Source organism: Eriocheir sinensis, chromosome 31, assembly GCF_024679095.1.
Source record: "Eriocheir sinensis breed Jianghai 21 chromosome 31, ASM2467909v1, whole genome shotgun sequence".
Lineage (NCBI taxonomy): Eukaryota > Metazoa > Arthropoda > Malacostraca > Decapoda > Varunidae > Eriocheir > Eriocheir sinensis.
Window position 1 is genome coordinate 6,905,622 of NC_066539.1, and position 24,897 is coordinate 6,930,518.

Consider the following 24,897-nt stretch of genomic DNA (forward strand, 5'->3'; position numbering starts at 1 on the left):
CGGCGAGAAAAGATTTGTTGGTAAGTGGCAAAGTGTGGCTCGGCGCCGCCTGTAATGAGCCAAGTTAGGGCCAACTGCGGCCTGCCACGAGAAGAGTGTGTGTGTGTGTGTGTGTGTGTGTGTGTGTGTGTGTGTGTGTGTCCGGGGGTATATTGCTCTCCAACTCTCGTTTTCAACCTTACCCCCTAAAAAAACACCAACAACAGCAATAACAACACACACACACACACACACACACACACACACACACACACACACACACGGTTTGGGCTCCTCAGAGATTCGTCTTTGTGTGGCTGGTGACCTTTTTACGCATTCGAGTTGCCGGTAAACTACGGAAAGGTCAACTTGTATCGTTTGCTGAGACACGGAAGAAGGAGGCAAGCAAGTCTGAGGACACTTTTTTTCACATTTGTTACCTTTTTTTATGCCCTTGAAATGAGTCCTCTGCTGTAAAAAAAAAAAAAAAAAAAAAACGAGAAAGAACATATCAACATCACCATCCACTCACCACCACCACCACCACCACCACCACCACGCGTTCGTTTCTCCAGCATCATCACCATCCCTGTCATATACTCCTTAAGCATCACGCCGGTATAGCAAAAATAAAACAAAATAAAACTAATATATATACCGCTTCCAACACCTCTCACCCTGGACAACGCTGGTGATGAATTGATAAAACTCAGGAATATTTCAAGGCCACACGAACGCCAGGATCAGAACTTGAATATCACCCAACAAATAGTTTAAGTTTTCGCCGCCGCCACTGATGCGACGCGCTCGATCCCTCGCGACACTCAATTTTTCATCCGCCAGAAAGAGGATTTCCGTCCCGTCAGAGTTCTTTCCCTCCCCGGCAGGTCCTCCCTTTCAGGATAAGGTAAACATTGATGGAGGGAGAAAGGAAGAGAGAGTGAGGGAGAGGGAGAGAAGATGGATAGGGAGAGGAAGGCTTAGATCAGACTTCGAGCACCAGACATTCAAAGCGCACGACTAATTAACCAGGCAAAGGAGAACAAGAAAAAGTTGAAAAATAAATCCTCCTGCTCCTTTGCTAAGTGACGGACGCAAACTTGGCAAACTGAGTTACAAAGTTGACGGTGAATACGAGTTGAAGAGACTTGACACTCACTGGAGGCCGTCGATATCAAAGAGGATGGAGGAGGCGGCCCACCCATCCACCCACCCACTGATCCATCCACCCACCCATTGACCCACCCACCTACCCATCCACTCAACCACCCAACCCCCTCCTACCCACCTACCTACTGAACCATCCATTCATTCACCCTCCCACCCACCCATACAGCCATCCATTCACCCACCAACCCACCTGACACTCACCAAATTACGTTCAGTCTGGATGGAAAGTTATTAGTCCGACTGAGGAGAGTGGGAGGGGGAGGGGGAGGAGGGGGAGGGCGTAGTGGCGTCAAAATGTTGGGCGGGGGGGTATGATATGGAAGGGGGATGGGGGCACGGTGATGTAAGGGGTTGGGGGGGGAGCGTTACCAGACATCCTATACTACCCGTCCACCCTTTCATTCTTCTGCTCCTGACTCCTGTCCACACACACCTGTCTACACACACACCTGGTTGTAACACGCTTGAAACTACAGTATTTTTTGTTGTTGTTGTGCTTTACACCTGGCTGCCGACACACACACACACACACACACACACACACACACACACACACACACACACACACACACACACAGACACACACACGCATGCCTGCCTTGAGCATTAGAAATATCACCTCCAGTTCTGAGTAATAAACTAAATATGACATAATCCAAACTATTTACATTTATTTATTTTGACGGCATAAGGAGACAGACCAAGAGAAAAAAAACACGCCGGTACGTGATATACAAAGGAAATCTAGTTCCAACGACGCATCAGCATGGGCGAAGCTGCGGTCAGGTTCATAAACGCTGCCTCAGTCAGGACCTTTCCCACCTTGTGTTGACCTGCCATGTGCCGTGTAGGTCACCGTCATCACCTTGCCGGGGGATATAGCAGCTACGCTTGAGCGGAGGTGAGGAGAGATTTCCTCAAACGAACCAGGGATGTGCATCTCTAAGCCTTGACACACGCAGCCTCGCCCGTGACCTTTCCGCCTCCCGTGTTGACATGCCGCGTGCTGCAGGCCGAGCCCTCACCAGGGGATAAAACAGACACATTTCCCTTGCAAATTACGCGGGGCAGTTGGCGGACGCAGCCCGCGCCCTCGCGAGTCACAACACAATCTTCCGCATTCTTGAGGAGGGCCTGTGGAAGGATTTTCAATTCCTTCCGCTTTTGGTGGAAAATTGGAGAGAAAAGAAGCTGAACGAGGGAAGGTGAAAAACATTTGCCCGATGGATTGCATGACTTTAATATTATATTTGTTTCATATTTCTTTCCGCAAGACCGCTTTACGTTCAGCAATGTTCCCTTCAGGGTATTCCGGTTATTTCTTTTAGGTTAGAACGTTATTTTTCTAAGGTGGAGTTAATTTTCAAGTCTTTTATAAACGAATTGAAGGCAGAAACATCAACACCAATTATACGTTTTCGAACTGATGATTACCGGTCATCATGGCCAGACTCTTTCAAGTGTCATTCTATATATGACTGATGAACAATGAGTGTTTGGCGACGGCCGGTGAGCTATATTGAGAGTGGACTATATATGATTTCACACACGACGACGGTAACGAAACAGAATGAAAAAAAAAAAATCAAGTCAACCCGTGACGATGCCGGCGGGGAGGATGGACGCTCGCCGCCCTTGTTCTCCCTGAGCAGGTCCCGCAGGTCCTCGGCGGCTCGAGTGACGGTAAGGCGATCGCGAGAACATTAATGTGTGGGAGAGTCAGGGAGTGTTATTCTCTCTCTCTCTCTCTCTCTCTCTCTCTCTCTCTCTCTCTCTCTCTCTCTCTCTCTCTCTCTCTCTCTCTCTCTCTCTCTCTTAAGTTTCAAGAGAACGCCGGAAGAAATGGAATGCATACAAATGGTAACTCTATGCATAAAACGCGGAAGGGGCGAGCCATTGCATCAGAGGAGGAGACAACACAGGGAGGAGAGGGCAACAAGTTCTTCCTAGCTTGACGAAGGAAGGAGGAAGGAACGGACGTCTGGGCATAACGCTAAAGAGAATGAACTAAGAAGGCGCGGAGAAAATAGAGAGAAAACAAGAGAGACAAACCGGCGCGAAATTGCGAAATTGCATTTCACCCTAATAGAATTTAAAAAAAAACTATATATAAAAAAAAATCATGACCGCATATTGTCTTGTTTTTGAGGAGTTGGATTTTTTTTTTTCGGTTTATTTTAAGCGCCTGAGAGACAAAGAGAAGGCAGCTTAAAGGTCAGAGGAGGAGAAGGAATATATTAAAGGTCGAAGTTTATGGGGGAAAAAATATAAGGAGACATTTAAGAACGATAATTATAGGTGAGGTAACAAGGGCCTCAGGATAACGTATATATAAGGGAAGACAGATAATAACCGTTGCAAGATAATTATATAAGAAAAGAAAAATCGCATAGAAAGGAAGTCACAAAATAAGGAAGGACATGGGAAGACACAAATCAAAGTCGCATAGGATAAGTAATGATAAAAAGACAGTATAAGGATAGTAGGATAAAAAAAGACAGAAGGATACGTATATTGTCGCAGGATAGGGAAAGGCATCAGCGTAGTAGGATAATAAGGATTTGCTAAGAATACATAACAAGGGTCGTAGAATGAGGCTCAGCTGTCCCCCGATCCCAGCAGGAGTGACAGGAACACATCAAAGGCTTCATCGTCTTGGAAACACCGACACAGACAAACACACAAACACTCAACTTTTCGAGGAAGCTGAACGAAGTCTCTGAGGCCTTGAAAGAGGAGTGAGAAAAACCGGTCTTTGTTAGGTTAATGAAGCAGCCTTCTTAGTAAAACACTCCACCAGGGTTTGAAGAAAAAAAAAAAAGAAAAAAAAAACACGACTTAGATGAGGAAAGTGATGTTCAGTTTGAGTCTCCTGAGATGTTACGATATTTACGTCTTAAAAACATTGTCGAGGCGAGGGAAATGTTTCTCTTGCCTCAATATACCGTGAAAATAGAAGCGATAGATAAGGTAAGGTAAGGTAAGGTTATGTAAGGTATGGTAAGGTAAGGTAAGGTGAGGCGAGGTGAGGTAAGTTGAGATGAGGTAAGACAAGGTAAGGCAAGGCAAGGTAAGGTAAGGTAAGGTAAGGTGAGGTGAGGTAAGGTAAGGTTAGGTAAGGTAAGGTAAAGTAAGGTGAGGTGAGGGAAAGTGAGGTAAAGGAAAGAAAATTAAGGAAATATAAGACAGGTGATAAAACTTTAGATGCGGAAGGTAAGAAAAAACAAAAATGGAGAACAAGGTAAGTTAAGAAAGGTGTAGGCCTATATGTAAAGAAAGGTCCGTAGAAGCCAAAATAAAGGAAAGGTAAGGAAAGGAAAGGAAGGAAGAAGGAAAGGAAGGAAGGAAGGAGAGAGAGAGAGAGAAAAGGAGAGAGAGAGAGAGAGAGAGAGAGAGAGAGAGAGAGAGAGAGAGAGAGAGAGAGAGAGAGAGAGAGAGAGAGAGAGAGAGAGAGAGAGAGAGAGAGAGAGAGACTACATCCTAAGACCAAAGTGATCTCCGGATTCTCTTAACAAATTAATGCCAACCTCCCCTCCCCCCCCCCTCTCACATCCCTCCACCCACCTTCCGTCCCCGCTTCCCCCAACCCCCCTTTTCCCCTTCAACCCCCTCCCCCCCCCCTTTCTGTACCCACCCCCTTTAGCCCCTTCCTTGACACACTTCGGAACATATACGAGGCCGTGGAGGTGAAGGAGCTAATTACTATAACTGGAGAGGAAGGAAGGAGTGGAAACGAGGTGAGAGAGAGAGAGAGAGAGAGAGAGAGAGAGATAATCTTTTACAAAAACATCTGTACCATTAATCATCTATCCTACTCTCTCTCTCTCTCTCTCTCGTCTCTTCCTCTCGCCCCTCGCACCCTTATCGCCTATTCCCCCTCTCCCTCACTCCTCCATTCACCGTTTTTCTTCCCTACTTGCCCTCGTTTCGGCGCTCCCTGCCGGCTCGCCTGCTCTTTGTGCAGCACACGTACCGCCGACATTACAGCGTGTCCCTCTCAATCACGGCTACACACACACACACACACACACACACACACACACACACACACACACACACACACACACACACACACAGGGGAAAGACAGAAGGCAGCATACACTTTTACAGCGAAATACGAAATCATCATACTATACTCGAGTAGCGGGTTTTTTTTATTATTAATGTTTTCTTTTTTTGTGTATGCCCTTGTGCTGTCTCCTTTGCTGTAAAAAAAAAATACCGTTTAAAGCGAATACATTAAGAAATATACAACAGAAAAGACGGACAAGCCTATCACACACACACACACACACACACACACACACACACACACACACACAAACACACACACACACACACACACACACGCACAAGGCAACACGAGCATACATCTACCCCAAAGCGAAATACAGAGAGCTTTATACACTTTTAGAGCGAGATACAAAACCATCAACATACGCCGTTAAAGCGAAAACAGGGAGAAATATATACTACACTAGAGAAATATGAGCCAACCACAGCCCCTGAAGCGAGATACAAAGCACAACAATTACTTTTACAGCGAAACGAGAAGCCAACACACACTGGTTTAGCGAATAAAGTCAACATCCTGCACTAGAGAAATATGAGGCAAGCGCGGGCCCTAGAGCAATACGGAGAGCGCTACTAACACTGTTTATAACGAAGTACGAAGCAAACAAGCACCGGTTAAAGCGAAATACGAATATGTTGGTTTAGTACTACATTACGCAATCAAGGTGAACGATAAAATAATCCAGGTGAGAATGAGAGCGACACTGCGCACACTAACACACACCTACACGCACATCCCCCCCCTCCCCCCCATACACAATATCATTATACACATTCCTAAGACAAACTGTAAAGGTCAAATGAACTTAAATGTATATCCAAATGCACTCTTCCATACATTATTTTTATTTCCTCTCTGTATGTTTCACTAATAATAATCTCCCCTCTTTTCACCTCTTCTCCCTTCCACATACATACATACATACATATATATTCTTTATCCGTATAGAAGCCTTTCCCCTTAATTTCCGGTGAATGTAAAAGCTTCCCCCCGGTGGTAATAAGAACACAACAACGACAACGACATCAACAACAGCAGAACGCCTACCCAGTCCACCCACACGTTCAGAAAGGTTGACAATTATGTATGAATGTTTATAAGCAATGCCGTTTCGTTATAGGAGCGCTGTGTCGTGTAGTGGCGCCATCTGGGACCCGAAAAGGAACACAGAAGAAGCAAAGGCACAGCTATTCAACCCAGACAGAGAGAGAGAGAGAGAGAGAGAGAGAGAGAGAGAGAGAGAGAGAGAGAGAGATTGGGACGGGTGAGTAGACATGAATAGGAAAGGGAAGAGGAGAGAGGAGGGAGAGGAAGAGGAAATTAGAGGAAAGAGCGAAGTAGCAACAGCAGCAGTGAGGGCACAGAGGGAGGAAAGTGAGGACAGAAGGAAGAGAAGGAATAAGAGGAGGAGGAGGAGGAAGAGATCATCACGACCCACATTAATGATGGAAGTCAAGTCCTATAACCCAGCCATTCAGCCATTCAGCCAGTCTACGGTAAAGATTTTAAGCCAGTCAGCCAGTCACTAAGTACCCCAGCCAATCAACCAGAGAACCACTGATTAGTAAGCCAACCCGCAAGCCGGTCAGTTTTCCAGCTACCAAGTCAGTCAATAAGCCAATCAGTAAGCTCCCCCGCAAGCCAGCCAGCCAGCCAGCCAGCCAGCCACTCCGACACGTAAGCCTCTCGAGCACAAGGAAGGTGGAGTCAGGCTATCAAAGTCCCATTCAAGAGTCCCATTAACTTCATGGTTATCGTCACACGTTAGGCCGCGCGGCTCCCTCCCCTTCCTTCCTTCCCTCCCTCTCTCTCCCCGCCACTGGTAAGGTCACAGGTGTGGTATGAGGTCATTAGTGTGATGTCCTCGCCCTGATCCTCCCTCTTCACACGCCTCCCTGTTGCCTTGAGGACGAGGAAGATACGAGAGTTGTAAAGTTCCGGCAGTTTTAAAGAGGTGTCGTTTCCTTTCCTCCCTCCTTCAGGAATGCACGGTGGTGGTGGTGGTGGTGGGGGGGGGGGAGGGGGGGTGCATGCATTTATCTCATGTTCTCGGCTTGGTTCATGCTTATAATCCCCCTTCCCAGTCGCCTCTATGATGAATAAATACCGGACACTAAAAGATGCAAGAGTTTTAAGGCCGGTCATCACTTCCTATCCTCTTGGCATGGCGTGAAAGTACTGATGCCATGACCCAGCCTTGATCCTGCCTCTCAACATCTTTTCCCCGTTGCCTTGAGGACGAGAGAGAAAAAAAGTTTAAAGAAGGAGTTTTGCGAGCGGTTTTATTTTCCTTTGTCTTAGTTTGGCGTGAGGGTGTCAATGTGAGGGTGTTCGTGTGATAACCCCGCCTTGATCCTCCTTCTTAACATATCTTCCTTGTTGCCTTGAAGACGAAAAAAAAAGAAGTATAAAGGAGTTCTGCGAGAGGTTATATTTCCTTCCCTCTTGGCATGGCGTGAGGGTGTCAGTGTGAGGGCTTTAAGTGTGATGACCCAGCCTTGATCCTCCTTCTTAACATATCTTCCTTGTTGCCTTGAAGACGAAAAAAAAAGAAGTATAAAGGAGTTCTGCGAGAGGTTATATTTCCTTCCCTCTTGGCATGGCGAGAGGGTGTCAGTGTGAGGGTTTTAAGTGTGATGACCCAGCCTTGATCCTCCTTCTTAACATATCTTCCTTGTTGCCTTGAAGACGAGAAAAAAAAAAGAAGTATAAAGGAGTTCTGCGAGAGGTTATATTTCCTTCCCTCTTGGCATGGCGTGAGGGTGTCAGTGTGAGGGTTTTAAGTGTGATGACCCAGCCTTGATCCTCCTTCTTAACATATTTTCCTTGTTGCCTTGAAGACGAAAAAAAAAAAGAAGTATAAAGGAGTTTTGCGAGAGGTTATATTTCCCTTCCCTCTTGGCATGGCGTGAGGGTGTCAGTGTGAGGGTTTTAAGTGTGATGACCCAGCCTTGATCCTGCCACTTAGCATCTTTTCCTTGTTGCCTTGAGGACGAGAGAAAACGTACACAGAAGAACCCGTTTTGCAAGAGGTTATATTTCCCTTCCTCTTAGCATGGCGAGAGGGTATTTGCATGATGCTGCCGCCTTGATCTGCCATCCTCTTAGGCTTTCTTGTCGCTTTAAGGACCAACGCAAACACGGAGGAGGAGGAGGAAGAGGAAGAGGAGGAGGAGGTCGTTTGGATATAACAGTACAGATGGCCCTTTCCTCTCACAAGCAGGCATGGCGTAAGGACTCAGGGTATTTGTGTAATGTTCCTGCCTTGATCCTCGTTTTCCATGCACTGCCTTGTCGTTGCTATAGGAGGAGGTACAGGAAAAGAAAACTGAAATGGAGAAGAAAAATAAGGTTGACACAGGGACAAGTAAAAGAAAGAAGATGAAGAAGAAAACGGAATTAAGAAGAGGAGGAGGAACAAGAGGCAGAAGTAAGACGAAGTGGAGAGGAAATAAGAACGAGACCAGGAGGAGGAGCAAGAGGAAGAGGAGGAGGCGGAGGAGTTTTAGGGAAGGCGGCGGCGAGGCTCGTTTGGTCGCGGCAGTAGCGGGATAGCAACACAAGACACAGACTGTATTCCCGTGGTTGTGTCGAAGGAAAGCTGGCATGCATTCACTTAACTATCTTGTCCTTGTGTTCATGTGTGGCTATTCTACTGGCGGTGCAATAGTGAGACAAGAAGTAAAAACAGCAAATATAGACAAGATTCCCATAGGCGACTTGGGGGGAGGGGAAAATAGAGAGCACAAGTTAAACTACCTTCCATTGTTGTCATCCCTGGCTACCTATGCATTCTAAACAGTGAAAATGCGAAAATAAAATGCAAAAAAGAAATGTTCAAGTATCTTCAGAGCTCGAGGTTGCTAGGGTCCTCGCGCCCAGGAAACACAGATGCTATTTCCCGTAGGCGAGCAGGAACTTAACTACCTCCCGCTGTTGTCATTTTGGGGTACCTAGGCTTTCCAGGCGGTGTAAAGGCGAGAAAATAAAAAATAAAAACTACTCCCGTATTCTCCGAGCTCGAGGTTGCCGGGTCCTCCTGCCGCCGCCTGGAACCCTCGGCCGACGCAGACAGGCACTCGGCGAGGCTGCAACAACATTAGGTTACGCCGGACACAAAGGCGGAGAGGAGGCCGTTCTTGCAGTGCAGATGAGAGGCGCTTCGACGGTGCCGCCCTGCCCATCCTCTCCTTCCTCCCTTTCCTTCCCTCTCTTCCATCCCTGTCCCTCCCTTCCTCTTTTCCCCCTGTCCCTCCTTCTCTCTCTTCCTTCTCTACCCCTCCATCTCTCCCTCTATTCCCTCCCTGTCCCTCCTTCCCTCCTCAGCAACTGTCATTATTTAGATTGTTCCTCGCGGCGAGAGTACATAACAAACATACATACATACATAGTCATACATACATACATACCAGTCTGCATAATGGTGGAGCTCGGCATGATAATACACGGAGGAAAAAGTAAAGGAAAGGAGGAATGTTGCTGCTGTTGTTGTCGTCGTGTATGTGTGTGTGTGTGTGTGTGTGTGTGTGTGTGTGTGTGTGTGTAAGGTAGGTAGGGAGAAAACAAGCAGCTGCAGTTTCCGTGTGGTCGTTGGGTTATGCCGCAGTGCTTATCTCCGACTCCTTATGCTCTCCTCTGCTCTTGCACACACTTGAAATATGCCTCTGGGGTTGGGGAGCAGAGGTAAGGTTCTTTTTTTTTTTTTTTTTTTTTTTTTTTTGGGGGGGGGTTAGTTTTCGCCTCTCCCATCAGCTATTTCCAAAGGCCAGAACGGAGATTAGTCGGGTTCTAACGAGTGGTATTTTAGGTTCGTGGTACAGAGGAAGCGTCAAAAACTACCCTCGGAAATACCCCAAACTCCCATGAAAGTCTTGTCAGATAATTATGTGTGGTTAGAAAGGAGGTCAGTCGGGTTCTAACGAGTGGTATTTTAGGTTCGTGGTACAGAGGAAGCGTCACAAACTACCCTCGGAAATACCCCAAACTCCCATGAAAGTCTTGTCAAATAATTATGTGTGGTTAGAAAGGAGGTCAGTCGGGTTCTAACGAGTGGTATTTTAGGTTCGTGGTACAGAGGAAGCGTCAAAATCTACCCTTGGAAATACCCCAAACTCCCATGAAAGTCTTGTCAGATAATTATGTGTGGTTATAAAGGATATCAATCCGGTTTTAACGAGTGCTTTTTTTAAGTTCGTGGTACAGAGGAAGCGTCAAAAACTACCCTTGGAAATACCCCAAACTCCCATGAAAGTCTTGATAAATAATGATGTGTGGTTGAGCGGTGAAATGGTTAAATATATGGCCCTCTATATTTACAACTTTGATGGGTAACTATATTAACATCTTTCTTTTATCTTCTTTTATCTTTCTGTAATCTTTGTCTTATTTTTCAGCTTTTGTCGGTCTGGGTGCGAAGGTTAAGGAAGACAAGGTAATTTCTGGGAGTATATACGAGTAATTTTCTTTTATGTCTCTCTCTCTCTCTCTCTCTCTCTCTCTCTCTCTCTCTCTCTCTCTCTCTCTCACCCCTTTTCTCTCCCTCTTCATCACCTCCTCTTTTCCATTCTCATTCCATTAAAGCCTTTTGTTCCTCACCCTTACATTCCTTTCCTTTCCCCTTTGAGTTATAACATTCTCTCTCTCTCTCTCTCTCTCTCTCTCTCTCTCTCTCTCTCTCTCTCTCTCTCTCTCTCTCTCTCTCTCTCTCTCTCTCTCTCTCTCTCTCTCGGTTATCGGTTTTTCTCGGTTCTTTCCTTCCACCATTAACACCGCGTCACGTCTCGCTCCTGCCTCAGTGCCCTCAGCCTCCTTGCACCAATTACTTGCTTGGCACAGCTTGCGGCATTGCGTCTTGTGGGCTTTGTGCCACCCGGTGCTGCCTTGTGTGTGTGCGAGAGTGTGAGTCGGTTGTCGTGGCCTTGTTGAAGTATGTATCCAACTTCCTCAGCCTTTCCCTAGCTTGAAGTCCGCTAAGAGCCTACCACCGCGATCCCTCCCCATCCCATTCTTCCCCTCCCACACACACCTGCATACCTCAGAGAAGAGTACAGATCATTACTCTCTCTCTCCCCTTTCTCTCAATGTGTTAACCGTGAATCAATATACCGCCCAGTTATTCTTCTTCTTTACGGAGGGTCATTACAGTCTCATAAACAATCCACTCTGCTGTATAATTACGGTTTCCGAAGTTCGTGTTACTGTCATTCATTCCATTCGTATGTTTTGAGTTGATATTGGTCATTGTGAAGCAGCGAATAAATACTAACCAGTGATAAATTCTTTGTCATGGAGGGGAATTACAGACTCATAAACAACAATTCACTCTTCCGTTTCTGTTAATTTATTTTTTATCGCATTATCTCCCCCCTGGCTCGTCATTTCGGTATGCTGAGTCAATAATGTCCATATTTTTGTTGTTGCCAGGAGTTACGCGCCCATCCCCGACCCTTACACGCCCCGCCCCGACCCTTACGCTTCCCGCCCCGCCCCTTCCCCGCCCCTGACTGCCCCAAAGTTACCGGGCTAATCACGTGCAGTTTACGAGTGTTTCAGCAACTTCGGCGCTCGACTGTGTGTGTTGCCGGCGATGCGAAATGTATTGCTGGACCGACGGATTATATGGTGGATGTACGCGGCTGTCTGTCTTGTTGTCTGTCTGTCTATTTGATTTGCTGTCTGTTTGTCTTTATCTGTCTGTTTTATGTGCCTTTCTCTCTGTCTTGCTGTCTGTTTCTGTCTGTTTTGCTATCTGTTTATCGTTGTCTGTCCGTTTCTGTGTCTTTGTCCCTGTCTTGTCAATTTCTGTCTGTTTGTTTGTCTGTCTGTCTGTCTGTCTGTCTGTCTGTCTGTCTCTATCTATCTGTGTGTGTGTGTGTGTGTGTGTGTGTGTGTGTGTGTGTGTGTGTGTGTGTACACGCGCGCGCTGCCACCACTGCCGCTGTCACCATAATAATTATTTAGACTCGAACTGCCTCGCATCACGTTTCCGATCCTGTAATTCACTTTTATCGCGCGTATTAAACCGTAAACAACTGTCGGCCTGTCATTATTACACGCCGGGACCCGATATTGGGGCTAAAACAATAGGCTGGCGTTGTGACACGGCCGGGGAAAAAAATACGTCAGTGCTCCCTCGTATATGTGTTCCCTGGTGACGCGATGCATTGTCAATTTTTCCATTACGCGACCCAACCAACAGATGTCAGGCTAAGCATCCACTCCACGCCACGCCACATGTATACGATTAGCCGCGGGGACGGGATTGAAAGGATGCAGAGTAGGAGCGGATGGATAATAAAGGAATAGAAAGATCACTGGAATGGATTGAAGAGAGAGAATTGAGAGGAGAGTGGAAAGGAGGAGTGGATGTATAATAGAGAAGGAATAGAAACATCACTAGAATGGATTGAATAGAGAGAATTGAGAGGAGAGTGGAAAGGAGGAGTGGATGGATAATAAAGGAATAGAAAGATCACTAGAATGGATTGAAGAGAGAGAATTGAGAGGAGAGTGGAAAGGAGTAGTGGATGGATAATAGAGAAGGAATAGAAACATCACTAGAATGGATTGAATAGCGAGAATTGAGTGGAGAGTAGGAGTGGATGGATAATAAAGAGAAGGAATAGAAAGATCACTAGAATGGATTGAAGAGAGATAATTGAGAGTGGAGAGTAGCAGAGGATAGATAATTAAAGGAATAGAAAGATGACTAAAGAGTGAATGGAGAAAATTGAAGAGGGAATTGTAAACATGTAAATATTAATCCTAAATATCTATCCGTTTCCACTTCTTCTCCTTCTATCTGTATAAATCCTTTTGTGACTAGGCAACCTCATGAACGAAAGATGACGCACATAGCTTGTGCGGCTGCCGAGGGCAGTCATCATTTCGTCTCGATAGAGTTCACATCTCACGCTCCGTGTAAGACACAAAACCAGTAAAAAGACAAGTTAAGCAAGGACTTTAACTCCAAACCTGCTAAACTTATATTGGTGGCAGCGGTTACAAAGCGATTACAAGCGATTACAAAGGATTTATCATCGACTAATACCGGCCTACACAAAGTGCCTCAAATTCCGTGGTGACTCCATACCAGTGAACCAGTGTGAACTCCAGCACAATCGCAAACTCCAGCACACCCTCTCTACAATTACGGGATTACTACAGTCCCTATGAGACGACTACAAGCCCCATCGCTCGTACTTGCACCTACAAAAGAGGTCATCACCTACGTTGTATCACCAAACCAACAATCTTTGCCACCACTCAGCAAACGTCCGTGACCAGTCTACCCAAAAATCCCACCTCAATTAACGGGATTAACCCCTGCCGAGCTCCCCCAACCCTGTATCTTCACAGTCACAAGAGGAGGAAGAGGAAGCCATATTAGTAGTGAAGAGGTAGTAGCCGCGGCCAGGCAGCTCAAATCAACGCGTCAGCGGTCAGCGTCAGCGTGCCGTCAATCACAGCATCGTCAACACCCACCCCCGGCTAGTGGAACACGCCGCACAATTTTGGTTTGTCACCTGCACTATCACTCAAGTAAGACGAAACGTTGTTCCATAATTTAGTACATGTACTGTCGAAACCCCCCACTTCAAATAACATTCTCACCCTCGTCTCCCATTCTCCACTAATTTAACCTAATATAATCGCCATTTCATTTGTTCTTAATCCCTTACACGGATTACATTTAAATTCCTATCCCTACTCTCTTGTATTCCATACCATTCGCCTTCAGCGCTCCTCCCCTCCCCGTTCACCAGCCCTACCCCTCTTTCGCCGGCGGCAGCCCCGCCTTGCTGATCCCAGTGATATGTGTCGCCACCTGCACATCTGCTGATCCCAGTCATTTATACCCTTGTACCGCCCCACTCCTTCCTCAAGCGACCTCACGACTGCTTCACACCCAAGGTAGCTTACCATTTCCTTACGGATTACCTACGAATCTTCCTATAAACTTCCCTTTAATCTTACTGAAAATTTCCCTTCCTTATATACGTCCTAATATCTCCCCTACATTACAGCTTGTTCCGGAGAGCAGAGAGAAGTGAGTTAACCCACATCTCCTGCGTCCCAGTCTCCCCCCTCACCATACATCAGCCATACCATCATGCTCTGGTCTCCTTACAAATGCATCGGACACAGCTAAGTGACTCCCCCGTCTAACTCCCCATGTCCCAGGATCGAAAATTGGAAGAGGCTCTATCCTCTGCCTTCAGCGGTTTCACAATTGATACTCCCCATCACACAGTCCTCCGTTCAGGAGCTGCTTATCCAAAACCTATTCCCCCAGCACCCCCATTACCTCCTGCTAAGAAGCTCCCCTCAGACTCCCCCCCAGAGCTTTCCCGGACTACTTCTTCCCAGACAGAACAGCACCAAAGTGACCCAACCATGAGTGACAAACCTCAAAACGTCATTTTAAGGGGCGAGGATAAAAATCCAAAATATACGGGCTCAGAGGAGACCGGCCCCGACCTCCTAACTCACCTGCAGAGGGTAGAGGATGCTTTTACCAAATTCCAATATACAAATGAAAAGGAGAAATTGGCCCACCTTTACGACAGCATCCACACGGGCCCTTGTCGGGCTCAATCCATTATAAAAAGTGACGCATTCAAGAAAGCCAAAACATATGAGGAAGCGAAAGCAAATCTCATCAACCATTTCGGCTCCACATGCAAACAAGGTGCCCTGTCAGTCTTGTTCCGCCTAGCGGCTACCTACCGTCCCAAAATAAAGGCTAATATTGCAGTGGATGACTGTTTAGGCGTCGCGGGTGGAGCCTTCACAGAGTTTGAAACCCAATTCCGTCACTCCCCGTGGACTACCGATGAGAAAATGAACCTTGAGGATGTGAGCCGCCTTTTCTCATACTTTGTCTTTCTCCTCAATTGCACGGAGACACTCTTCAAAGAGTTACAAAAGGAAGAACCCCTACCAAAAGGTAGAACCCTTTTCAACCACATCAGTCCCCTGTCGGGACGAGAGCCACCAACAGAACCCCCATCCTCAGCGGTGAGGGGTGTCAGAATTCAGAGGGGGCGTCCCCAAAGTCGCTCCCCGACCGGAGCTCCGACCCCTAGGAACCGCTCTGCCACACCCCGCGGCCGCCGCCCTTACACTAGAGGCAGGGGTCGCGGGCGTGGCTATAACACTCAATATTGTTACAACTGCAGAATCACAGGACACCATACACGTAATTGCTGGTACGGCAGCAACACCCAACAGTCAAATCAATATTGTTCCTACCATAAGACATCAGGCCATAACACCAAGGATTGCCGCGCGAGGCCCCAGGAGGTACCTCGTCAGGGAAGCCTCGCGCGCCACGTCTCCCTCAATCACATAGGCTCAGGTACAACATCACACCATGTGCGTGGTATTCATACAACACCACTAACCCGCACACCTTTAAACAAACCAAGTACATCCACAGCTCATTTTGACATTGAAACCCAACCTACGGATGTTGAAACCACTACCATGAAACACCACCGCATTGCTCTTTATCCCCAATCCTCCCTTGCCATGACTGTCCCTGCTAAGTGTAATGGTCGCCAAATTAGTGTTTTCATGGACACAGGGGCATGTCCCAATATCATAAACATCGGTACATTGCGTGCCTTACATGACGCAAAGACAACCTTGGTATTGGAACCTCCCTGCCTAAAATTAAGTGGACTAGATGACACATCATTTAAAGTAGTTGGACACACCCCCTTGTCTATCCAGTTGGCTAACTCCCTGTCCCCGATTACAGCCACCTTTCATGTGTGTCATGGTTTGAATATCCCAGGTGATATTCTTTTGGGTCTTCAATCTATGCGGGAACACTGCTTGTCCCTAGCTCCAGCAGAAGATTGTGTTTACCAACATGAAACACCAATTAGAACACTCACGGCCCCAAAGCCATTGTTGTGCACTTCTCCCTCCGCCGATGGAGAATATACTCATCTTTCTAGCGTGGCCCAGCGGTCACTGGTTGATAATTCATCTCCAGTAGTGCATGTTATTAAGGAACAAAGTGCATCATCCTCCAATACATTACCTCCCTCTCCCTCTTCTTCCTCTTCGCAAGAGCATTTGAGGGTCCACGGCGTTCTGGCGACTGACGTCACGTTAGAAGGACGTGGATCAGCTATGCTTCAAATGCGTCTTGCTGGTATAAGTGATGAATGTGAGGCTATCTGTATGAGTGAGAGCTTGAAGATGAATGCCATGACTATGGAGGATGCACTTTGCAAAGTAGATAAAAATGGTCAAACCTTCCTAATAATGCACAACTCATCCCCGTACGTACGCAAGTTCCGTCAAGGGACATGCGTCGTTGACTTTGAAGTTCTACCTGAACGCATAGGTAGCGTACAGGAATCAGAGATCATCTCCCCCTCTGAGATCTTGCGGAGTGATCATCATAAACAAAAAGTAAATGATTACCTAGCTACTCATCTCGAAGATCTAGCTTTTCCAGAAGCAAGGGAGAAATTGCACAACCTACTAGAGACATACCACTCCATTGTCAGTCTGCCAGATGATCCTATTGGATCCACAAATGTTTTAACACATTCAATACCGGTTGATCCCAATACCAACCCCATCTATGTGCCTGCATACAGAACACCACACTCTCAAAGACCTATCCTCGATACTGCAGTCAAAGACATGTTAGCATCAGGTATTATAGAACACACTACTTCTCCCTGGAACTTTCCCATTTTCCTTGTGAAGAAGAAAAACGGCCAATTTCGGCCAGTTGTTGACTACAGGAAACTAAATGCTGTTTCGCACCCTCAAAGATACCCCTTACCTCACTTGCAGGATATTTTAAGCAGCATGGGCACCAACAACAAGGTTTTCACGACCTTAGATTTAGCAAGTGGCTATTGGCAGGTTGACCTCGATGAGCATAGTAAACCGCTTACAGCCTTCTCTACCCCTTCGGGTCACTGGCAGTTTCGTAAACTCCCCTTTGGAGTTAGTGGTGCGCCACTAACGTTCCAAAGGCTAGTCAACAAAGTCTTGCATGGCCTCCTTGGCAAACAGGTTTTCGCCTTTATAGATGACATCATCATAGTGTCACAGGATGTCGACTCACACATTACCTTACTACAAGAAGTATTTGATCGCCTTTACCAGGCAGGTCTAACTCTGCGTTTCCCAAAATGTCATTTTTTGCGTCCAAGCATCACATACTTAGGCCATGTACTAGATCAGAATGGTGTACATACGACTCCTGATAAAGTCAAGGCTATTTTTAACTATCCTGTGCCCACAGACGTGAAATCTGTCCGCTCCTTCCTAGGACTGTCCGGGTACTATCGATCCTTTATCAAGGACTATTCACGCATTGCAAGGCCCCTCACTCAACTTTTGCGCAAAGACTCCACATATACGTGGGGGCGGAACATCAGGAAGCTTTTGATTCCTTAGAACAACACTAACATCCCCGCCTGTCCTGGCCTACCCAGACCACACAAAGACTTTTCCTGTACACAGATGCTTGTGGCAAGGGCCTAGGAGCCGCTCTCATGCAATATGATGTTAGAAATAAATTACAACCTCTAGCATATGCAAGTCGCACGCTCAACAAAGCAGAATCAAACTACAGTACTACCCACCTTGAGGCCCTTGCGGTCGTGTGGGCATTACGTCATTTTCGTGACATCATTTATGGCTACACTATCCATGTCAGAACCGACCACGCAGCCGTGGTGGAATTATTCAATACTAAAACCCTCACGGGGAAATTGGCCCGATGGAGCCTCATTGTCCAAGACTTTAATCCTTCATTTGCTCATGTCCCTGGAGCAGTAAATCAGGTAGCGGACGCCCTATCCAGAAATATCGGCGCGATAATGGACATGGATGTAGATCATTTTGATGACCCAAGTCGAACTCATGACCCAACTTTGAATGATTCCATACGCGCAGCGCAACAAACAGATACCTTCTGTCAACCCATCCTATACTATCTGCAGAGTGGCGACCCCAATTCCTTGCCAACACTACCTGTCCCCTTAACTGACTTTGATCTCAACGACGGCATCCTCGTCAGGAATACATACATCACAACTAAATACGGTCCGCATCGGGAAGTTACACAAATCGTCGTACCAGAAAGCCTAGTCTCTATGATCTTGCATAACATACATTCTTCCCTCATGCCGGCCATCCTGGAAAAAAGAGCTTTGATGCAAGCCCGTTTGTTATATTATTGGCCACGTATGCGGCTCGACATCATTGATTACATCAACAACTGCCACACTTGTGCAGAAAATTATGGATCCATTACTCAGCAAGTCCCCATCAAAAGCTATCCCATACCTTTAGAGCCATGGGATACCATTGCTATTGACCTATTGAAATTACCCCAAACTACTGAAGGCCACAAATACCTATTGGTTGCCATTGATCATTTCAGTCGTTTCTCGGTTCTAGTTCCCATTGTGGACAAGCAAGCAACTACTGTGGCTAAAGCTCTCATTGATGAAGTCTTTTGTAAATATAACACCCCTAAAGTCCTCATCTCAGATAATGGCACAGAATTTAACAATAAAATCTTGGAGGCAATCTGCAAGGAATACCAAGTTGATAAGGTAAATACCATGGCTTATCATCCAGCTTCCAATGGCATGGTCGAGCGACAAAATCGAAAAATCATTCAGACACTTCGCTCTCTGGTCGGTGATGTCTCAGTAACTTGGCACGAATGGATGCCTCAGGTAATGGCTTCTCTTAACTCATCTCTCCATAAATCAATAGGTGACACACCTCATTTGTCATTTTGGCCAGGACCATCGATTGCCGTACTCATTCCTCCTCAAAGAGGACACGCCCATCTATAATTTTGATGACTACGTTCGAGTCAGAGGGACAGACTTCCAGAAGATCTATAAACGGGTTACCTCCAACATCGAGGATAGCAAGGCTGCCATGAATGCGTCACAATGGAAATCAGCAACCGACAAATTATTGGTCACAGGGGACATTGTCTATTTAAAAATTCAGGAACCCAAAAACAAACTAGCACCTCGCTTTGAGGGACCGTACCGAGTACTCTCCTACGACAAAGGGAATAAGGTCAAGATCCGCCACCTGACTACCTTGGAAACAAAGCTTGCACACCTAGACCACCTAAAACGCACTAACCGACCTTCTTCCTCAACCTGTGAGGAGTCGACCCCTGCGCCTGACGACCCTCTAACGACACCAACAAATACTCCAGGCCCAGTTGAGGTGGACACTACCAACGACTACAGGAAGAAACTAAGATCATACACATCTGCACACTGATGCATTTGTACGGAGAACCATCTTCATCCCTTAGTGTCCCTTCTCTTCTCCACAGAAATGGAGAAAAAACAGAGAAAAGGAATAAGCAAAACTGAAGCGTAGGAGTGGACGGATGATGTAGAGAAGGAACAGAAAGATGACTACAGAGGGAGTGGTGAAAAACGGAGAGAAAAAATAGACAGAAATGGAGAAAAAGATGGAGAGAAGAAATGGACAGACGAAGCGATAACTGAAAGAGGAGTGAAGGAGTGTATAGATAACAGAGAGAAGGAATATAATAGAAAAGTCACTAGAGAGGGAATGAAGAAAAATGGAGAGAAGGAATAAAAAGAAATTGAGAAAGAAATATAATGAGGAATGGAAAGAATTGGAGCGAGAATAGAAAGATGAGTGAAGGAGGAGAAGGAGGAGGAAGGACAGACTGAAATAAAGAAAGGATGAAAAGACAAATAGATGATGGGAAGGGATGGAAGGAAGGAAGGCAGACACGTAGCAGCCAGGGGAGCCAAGGTCATACTCATCAACATTTCGACACCAAAGCACACATATTTGACTAGGCTTTCGTACGAGTTTTTGGGTATTTCCAGGGGTAGTTTAATGGCCCTGGTGGTAGCCTGACCCTTCTTCTGTACAATGAACCTAAAAAAAACACCCATTAGAACCCGACTGGTCTCCTGGTTGGCCTTTGTAAATAGTTGATGTGGCAGGAGGAGGCGTCTCAGAATACCAACCAGAACTGTAATTCTTTCTGACCGACTGTTTTGTGTTTTTGTGAGGCTCAAATTTTAGACACGCTGATGCTTTATTATAACCAACCTGTAAAAACAAAAATACTAAGCTTGGTACCGCTGAATTTTTTGGGGGGCATCAACTTTTTAGTGGCTAACGAAGGGCGTAGTACAGCGTTATTCCATTCTATAACGTTCATTACCGATACCGTGAAAGCCGGCCGTCACTCGTGTTGGAACCGGTGTAGGCTGTGTGTGTGTGTGTGTGTGTGTGTGTGTGTGTGTGTGTGTGTGTGAGTGTGTGTGTCCATAACTAGACGTGGGGAACTGTGGGAGGAAGGAAAATAGGAATGAAGGGACGGGATTGCATGAGGAATGGAGAGATGGAATGGATAGATAATTATAAAGAACTGAAAGATGTCTGGGAATAAGGAATAAAAAGAGAAATGGAGAAAAATAATAAAGATAAACAGAGTAGGAATGGAGTATAAAGGAGAGAGATAATGGACAGAAACGAAGAGAATGATAATAAATAGACAGATGAGTGAATTAGGAGGAGGAATGAAGGTAAGAAAGGAAGAAAACAAGAAAAGACGAATGGAAGGGAAAGGGAAGGAGGGAGAGAGAAAAGGAGGGAGGTGGAGATGCTGGGAGACAAGGGACAGTAGTGTAGAGGAAGGAAATGAAGGAAAAGATGAAAAAAAACGAATGGAAGGCAAACGGAAGGAGGGAGAGAGAAAAGGAAGGAGGTGGAGATGCTGGGAGACAAGGGACAGTAGTGTAGAGAAGAGAAATGAAGATGCTAAAGACGAATGGAAAGCAAAGAGAAGAAGGGAGAACAGAAAAGAGAGGGGGAAGGGGTTGGGGGGTGAAGGGAAACAAGGGGGGGGCAGCAGTGTAACGTCGCAACAACTCCCCCTGGCTGACTATTTTCCTTTGTTATGCAAGTGGAAAAGAAGAGACTCAAAGCTTTTCAAATGCAAGGCAGAAAGGAAGGAAAAAGAAAAGACCCGTCCGCCGCTATCTCTTGCTTCATAAACACTGACCTGTCTCCTGCTTCCTCTTCCTCTCCCTTTGTCGCTGCTTTTCCTCCCTGATTATAAAGCGGAACACACACACACACACACACACACACACACACTAATACACACTCTTCGCTTCTCTCGCTGTTTTCCTTTTTTTTGTGTGTGTAAGCAAAACACCCACCGAACCATCCACACACACACACACACACACACACACACACACACACACACACACACACAGAAAAAAGGTAATCCCCCCCAGGCATGATGATGATGACAATGATAAAACAAAACAAAAATAAAAAAATAAAAAAAAGAACATGAAACAGTGACTCAGAAGCACAACGAATGAAACACACACACACACACACACACACACACACACATTACGGGGACACATAAATATAATAATCGGAATGACACAAACGTAGTAAATGACGTGGAAAGAGAAAAATAAATAAAACAGCAAGTGAGCGAACGAGACTGATAAACAACAAAGGAAATATCTGAGACCAGCGAACAATTCATCATACGAGAGAGAGAGAGAGAGAAGGCATGGATAGATAAAGAGAGAGAGAAAAGGAGAGAGGAAGAAGGGGGGGAAGGAGGGAGACAAGGAGACAAATGGAGGAAGTAAAGCAAAAAATAAGAGGAATTGAGGGAAAACGAAGGTGGAGAGAAAAAGCAGAATGGATGTAAGAAAGGCAGAGAGGAAAACACGAAGATGGGAGAGAAGGAGGAGAAGGCGTATAGAGGTTAACAACGGGAGAGGAAAAGGAAATAAAGTAGGGGATGAAGAAAGGGAGGAAAGCAGAGATAACTAGAGGGAAATGTGGGGAGAAGGGAAAGGAATAAAGAGATAGAGAGAAGGAAAATGGTGAAGACGGGGATTGAAGAGAGACAAAGTAAGAAATGCAGGTATGAAGAAAGAGGGACAGAGGGAAGAAGTTAAATCATCCAAACAGCGTCTTTTATCTCTTCCACGAACTCCCGAGATACACGACCCGAGGCACAGCAACTACGTATAACCGTCCGCGGCGCTGTAATGGCGGGAAGGTAAAACATCGACTCGGTTATCAGGGAGTTTACGGCGCCGGGAAGAAGAACGAGCAGAGGGCGGCGACGGCGGTGATGTTGGCTGATGACACACTACGAGGGGAGGCACACGCGGCAGGCTTTTATTTTTACTTTATTTTATTTGTTTATTTATCTATTTAACGATAAGGGAGGCAGCTCAAGGGCAAGGAAGAAAAACAGGAGCAAAGAGGCCCGCTACACGCCGCTCCAATGCAAGAAAACAGAGAGAGAGGCCAAAAGAGAGGTCAGTTTTGGGTAGAGAGAGGTCAGTTTTGGGTAGAGAGAGGTCAGTTTTGGGAAGAGTGAGATTAGTTTTGGGTAGAGAGAGGTCAGTTTTGGGTAGAGAGAGGTCAGTTTTGGGTAGAGAGAGGTCAGTTTTGGGAAGAGTGAGATTAGTTTTGGGTAGAGAGAGGTCAGTTTTGGGTAGAGAGAGGTCAGTTTTGGGTAGAGAGAGGTCAGTTTTGGGTAGAGAAAGGTCAGTTTTGGGTAGAGAGAGGTCAGTTTTGGGTAGAGAGAGGTCAGTTTTGGGTAGAGAGAGGTCAGTTTTGGGTAGAGAGAGGTCAGTTTTGGGTAGAGAGAGGTCAGTTTTGGGTAGAGAGAGGTCAGTTTTGGGTAGAGAGAGGTCAGTTTTGGGTAGTGAGAGGTCAGTTTTGGGTAGAGAGGTCAGTTTGGGTGAGAGGTCAGTTTTGGGTAGAGGTCAGTTTGGGTAGAGGTCAGTTTAGGGTAGAGATCAGTTTTGGGTAGAGAGGTCAGTTTGGGTAGAGAGGTCAGTTTTGGGTAGAGAGGTCGGTTATGGGTAGAGAGGTCAGTTTGGGTAGAGAGGTCAGTTTGGGTAGAGAGGTCAATTTGGGTGAGAGGTCAGTTTTGGGAAGAGAGGTCAGTTTTGGGTAGAGAGAGGTCAGTTTTGGGTAGAGAGAGGTCAGTTTTGGGTAGAGAGAGGTCAGTTTTGGGTAGAGGTCAGTTTTGGGTAGAGAGAGGTCAGTTTTGGGTAGAGAGAGATCAGCTTTGGGTAGAGAGAGGTCAGTTTTGGGTAGAGAGAGGTCAGTTTTGGGTAGAGAGAGGTCAGTTTTGGGTAGAGAGAGGTCAGTTTTGGGTAGAGGTCAGTTTAGGGTAGAGAGAGATCAGTTTTGGGTAGAGAGAGGTCAGTTTTGGGTAGAGAGAGGTCAGTTATGGGTAGAGAGAGGTCAGTTTTGGGTAGAGAGAGGTCAGTTATGGGTAGAGAGAGGTCAGTTTTGGGTAGAGAGAGGTCAGTTTTGGGTAGAGAGAGGTCAATTTTGGGTAGAGAGAGGTCGGTTATGGGTAGAGAGAGGTCAGTTTTGGGTAGAGAGAGGTCAGTTTTGGGTAGAGAGAGGTCAGTTTTGGGTAGAGAGAGGTCAGTTTTGGGTAGAGAGCGCTATCCGTAAACTGTCATCTTTTCTACTTCACAGCTTTCCCTAATATTTTTTTTTTCTTGATACAGATTCGTTTCCCTAACAAAATTTAATTCCCTTTCTTCTTGCTCTTTTTTTTCTTTATTTTTTTCTTGATACAGACTCGTTTCCTTAACAAAATTTAATTCCCTTTCTTCTTGCTCTTTTTTTTCTGTCATTTTTTTCTTGCAATCTTTTTTTTTTCTCTATTTTTTATTAATTGCAAGTACTATTAAGGACATTCTCTTTTCTTTTTTTTCCTTTCCTGTCCTTTTTCTTTACTTGTGTTACTGCCTTTCTTTTACTTTCTTTTTAGCTCACACACACACACACACACACACACACACACACACACACACACACATTACATTTACGTACACAGTATATTCAGACACTTAATATCACTCATTATTTCGCTTTACAATACCGCCCAATAACTTCCATTATCTATAAATAGGGCTGCTAGCAATTGTACTAACAGCAATAATTTTAATAATAATAGCATACTCTCTCTCTCTCTCTCTCTCTCTCTCTCTCTCTCTCTCTCTCTCTCTCTATCCGTACCGCCGTTTATGGGGACACAGACTACGTTATAAGCGGACGAATCTGTTACTTATTCACGACACACAGTAAGGCCAAGGCAGCGCTGGAAGTGAGCAATGACCCGCCTATACCACGTCCTCTCTGTGTATATAGGAGAGTCCGCCGCGTTCCTCCGCCCTGGTTTTATCAAGTCTGGAGTGGAGTTGAGTACATGCCTTTTCTCTTCGTCCCCTAATGCCCGTTTTTACTTCTGGAGATACGGGTTTAATTAATTAGTGAGTGTTATTTGCTTCACAGTACGACATCATTAGGGTCCGACGCAATACGTACAAGACCTTAATGAAATGTATTTCTTTAATTATAACGAAGTTTGTAAATAAGTCACCGTGCTTCTAGCTTTTCCGCTTATTCTTGTTTCCTCCACTCAGGGCTAATGGAACTATGTAGGCGTCCGAAACTGTTGTTATTTAATACACTAAGTACGAAATTCAGCCCGTGCAGCGTAATAATATGTCTCTTGGTAAACTTTAGAACATTCAACGTATATTTCTCTTCTGTTTTCTTTCCTTTTCACTCACGGATTTGACTTCCAG

At 45.8% G+C, this 24,897-nt stretch overlaps 1 protein-coding gene across 1 annotated transcript; it reads left to right on the forward strand.

Annotated features, from left to right (window-relative positions):
- Nucleotides 1–12,970: 12,970 nt before the first annotated feature.
- On the forward strand, nucleotides 12,971–16,898 carry LOC127006002 (uncharacterized). The gene is made up of 3 exons (XM_050875484.1): nucleotides 12,971–14,137; nucleotides 14,251–15,529; nucleotides 16,884–16,898. The coding sequence occupies exons 2-3, from the start codon at nucleotides 14,399–14,401 to the stop codon at nucleotides 16,896–16,898; spliced, it is 1,146 nt and encodes a 381-aa protein (XP_050731441.1). The 5' UTR covers nucleotides 12,971–14,137; nucleotides 14,251–14,398.
- The last annotated feature ends 7,999 nt before the right edge of the window (nucleotides 16,899–24,897 follow it).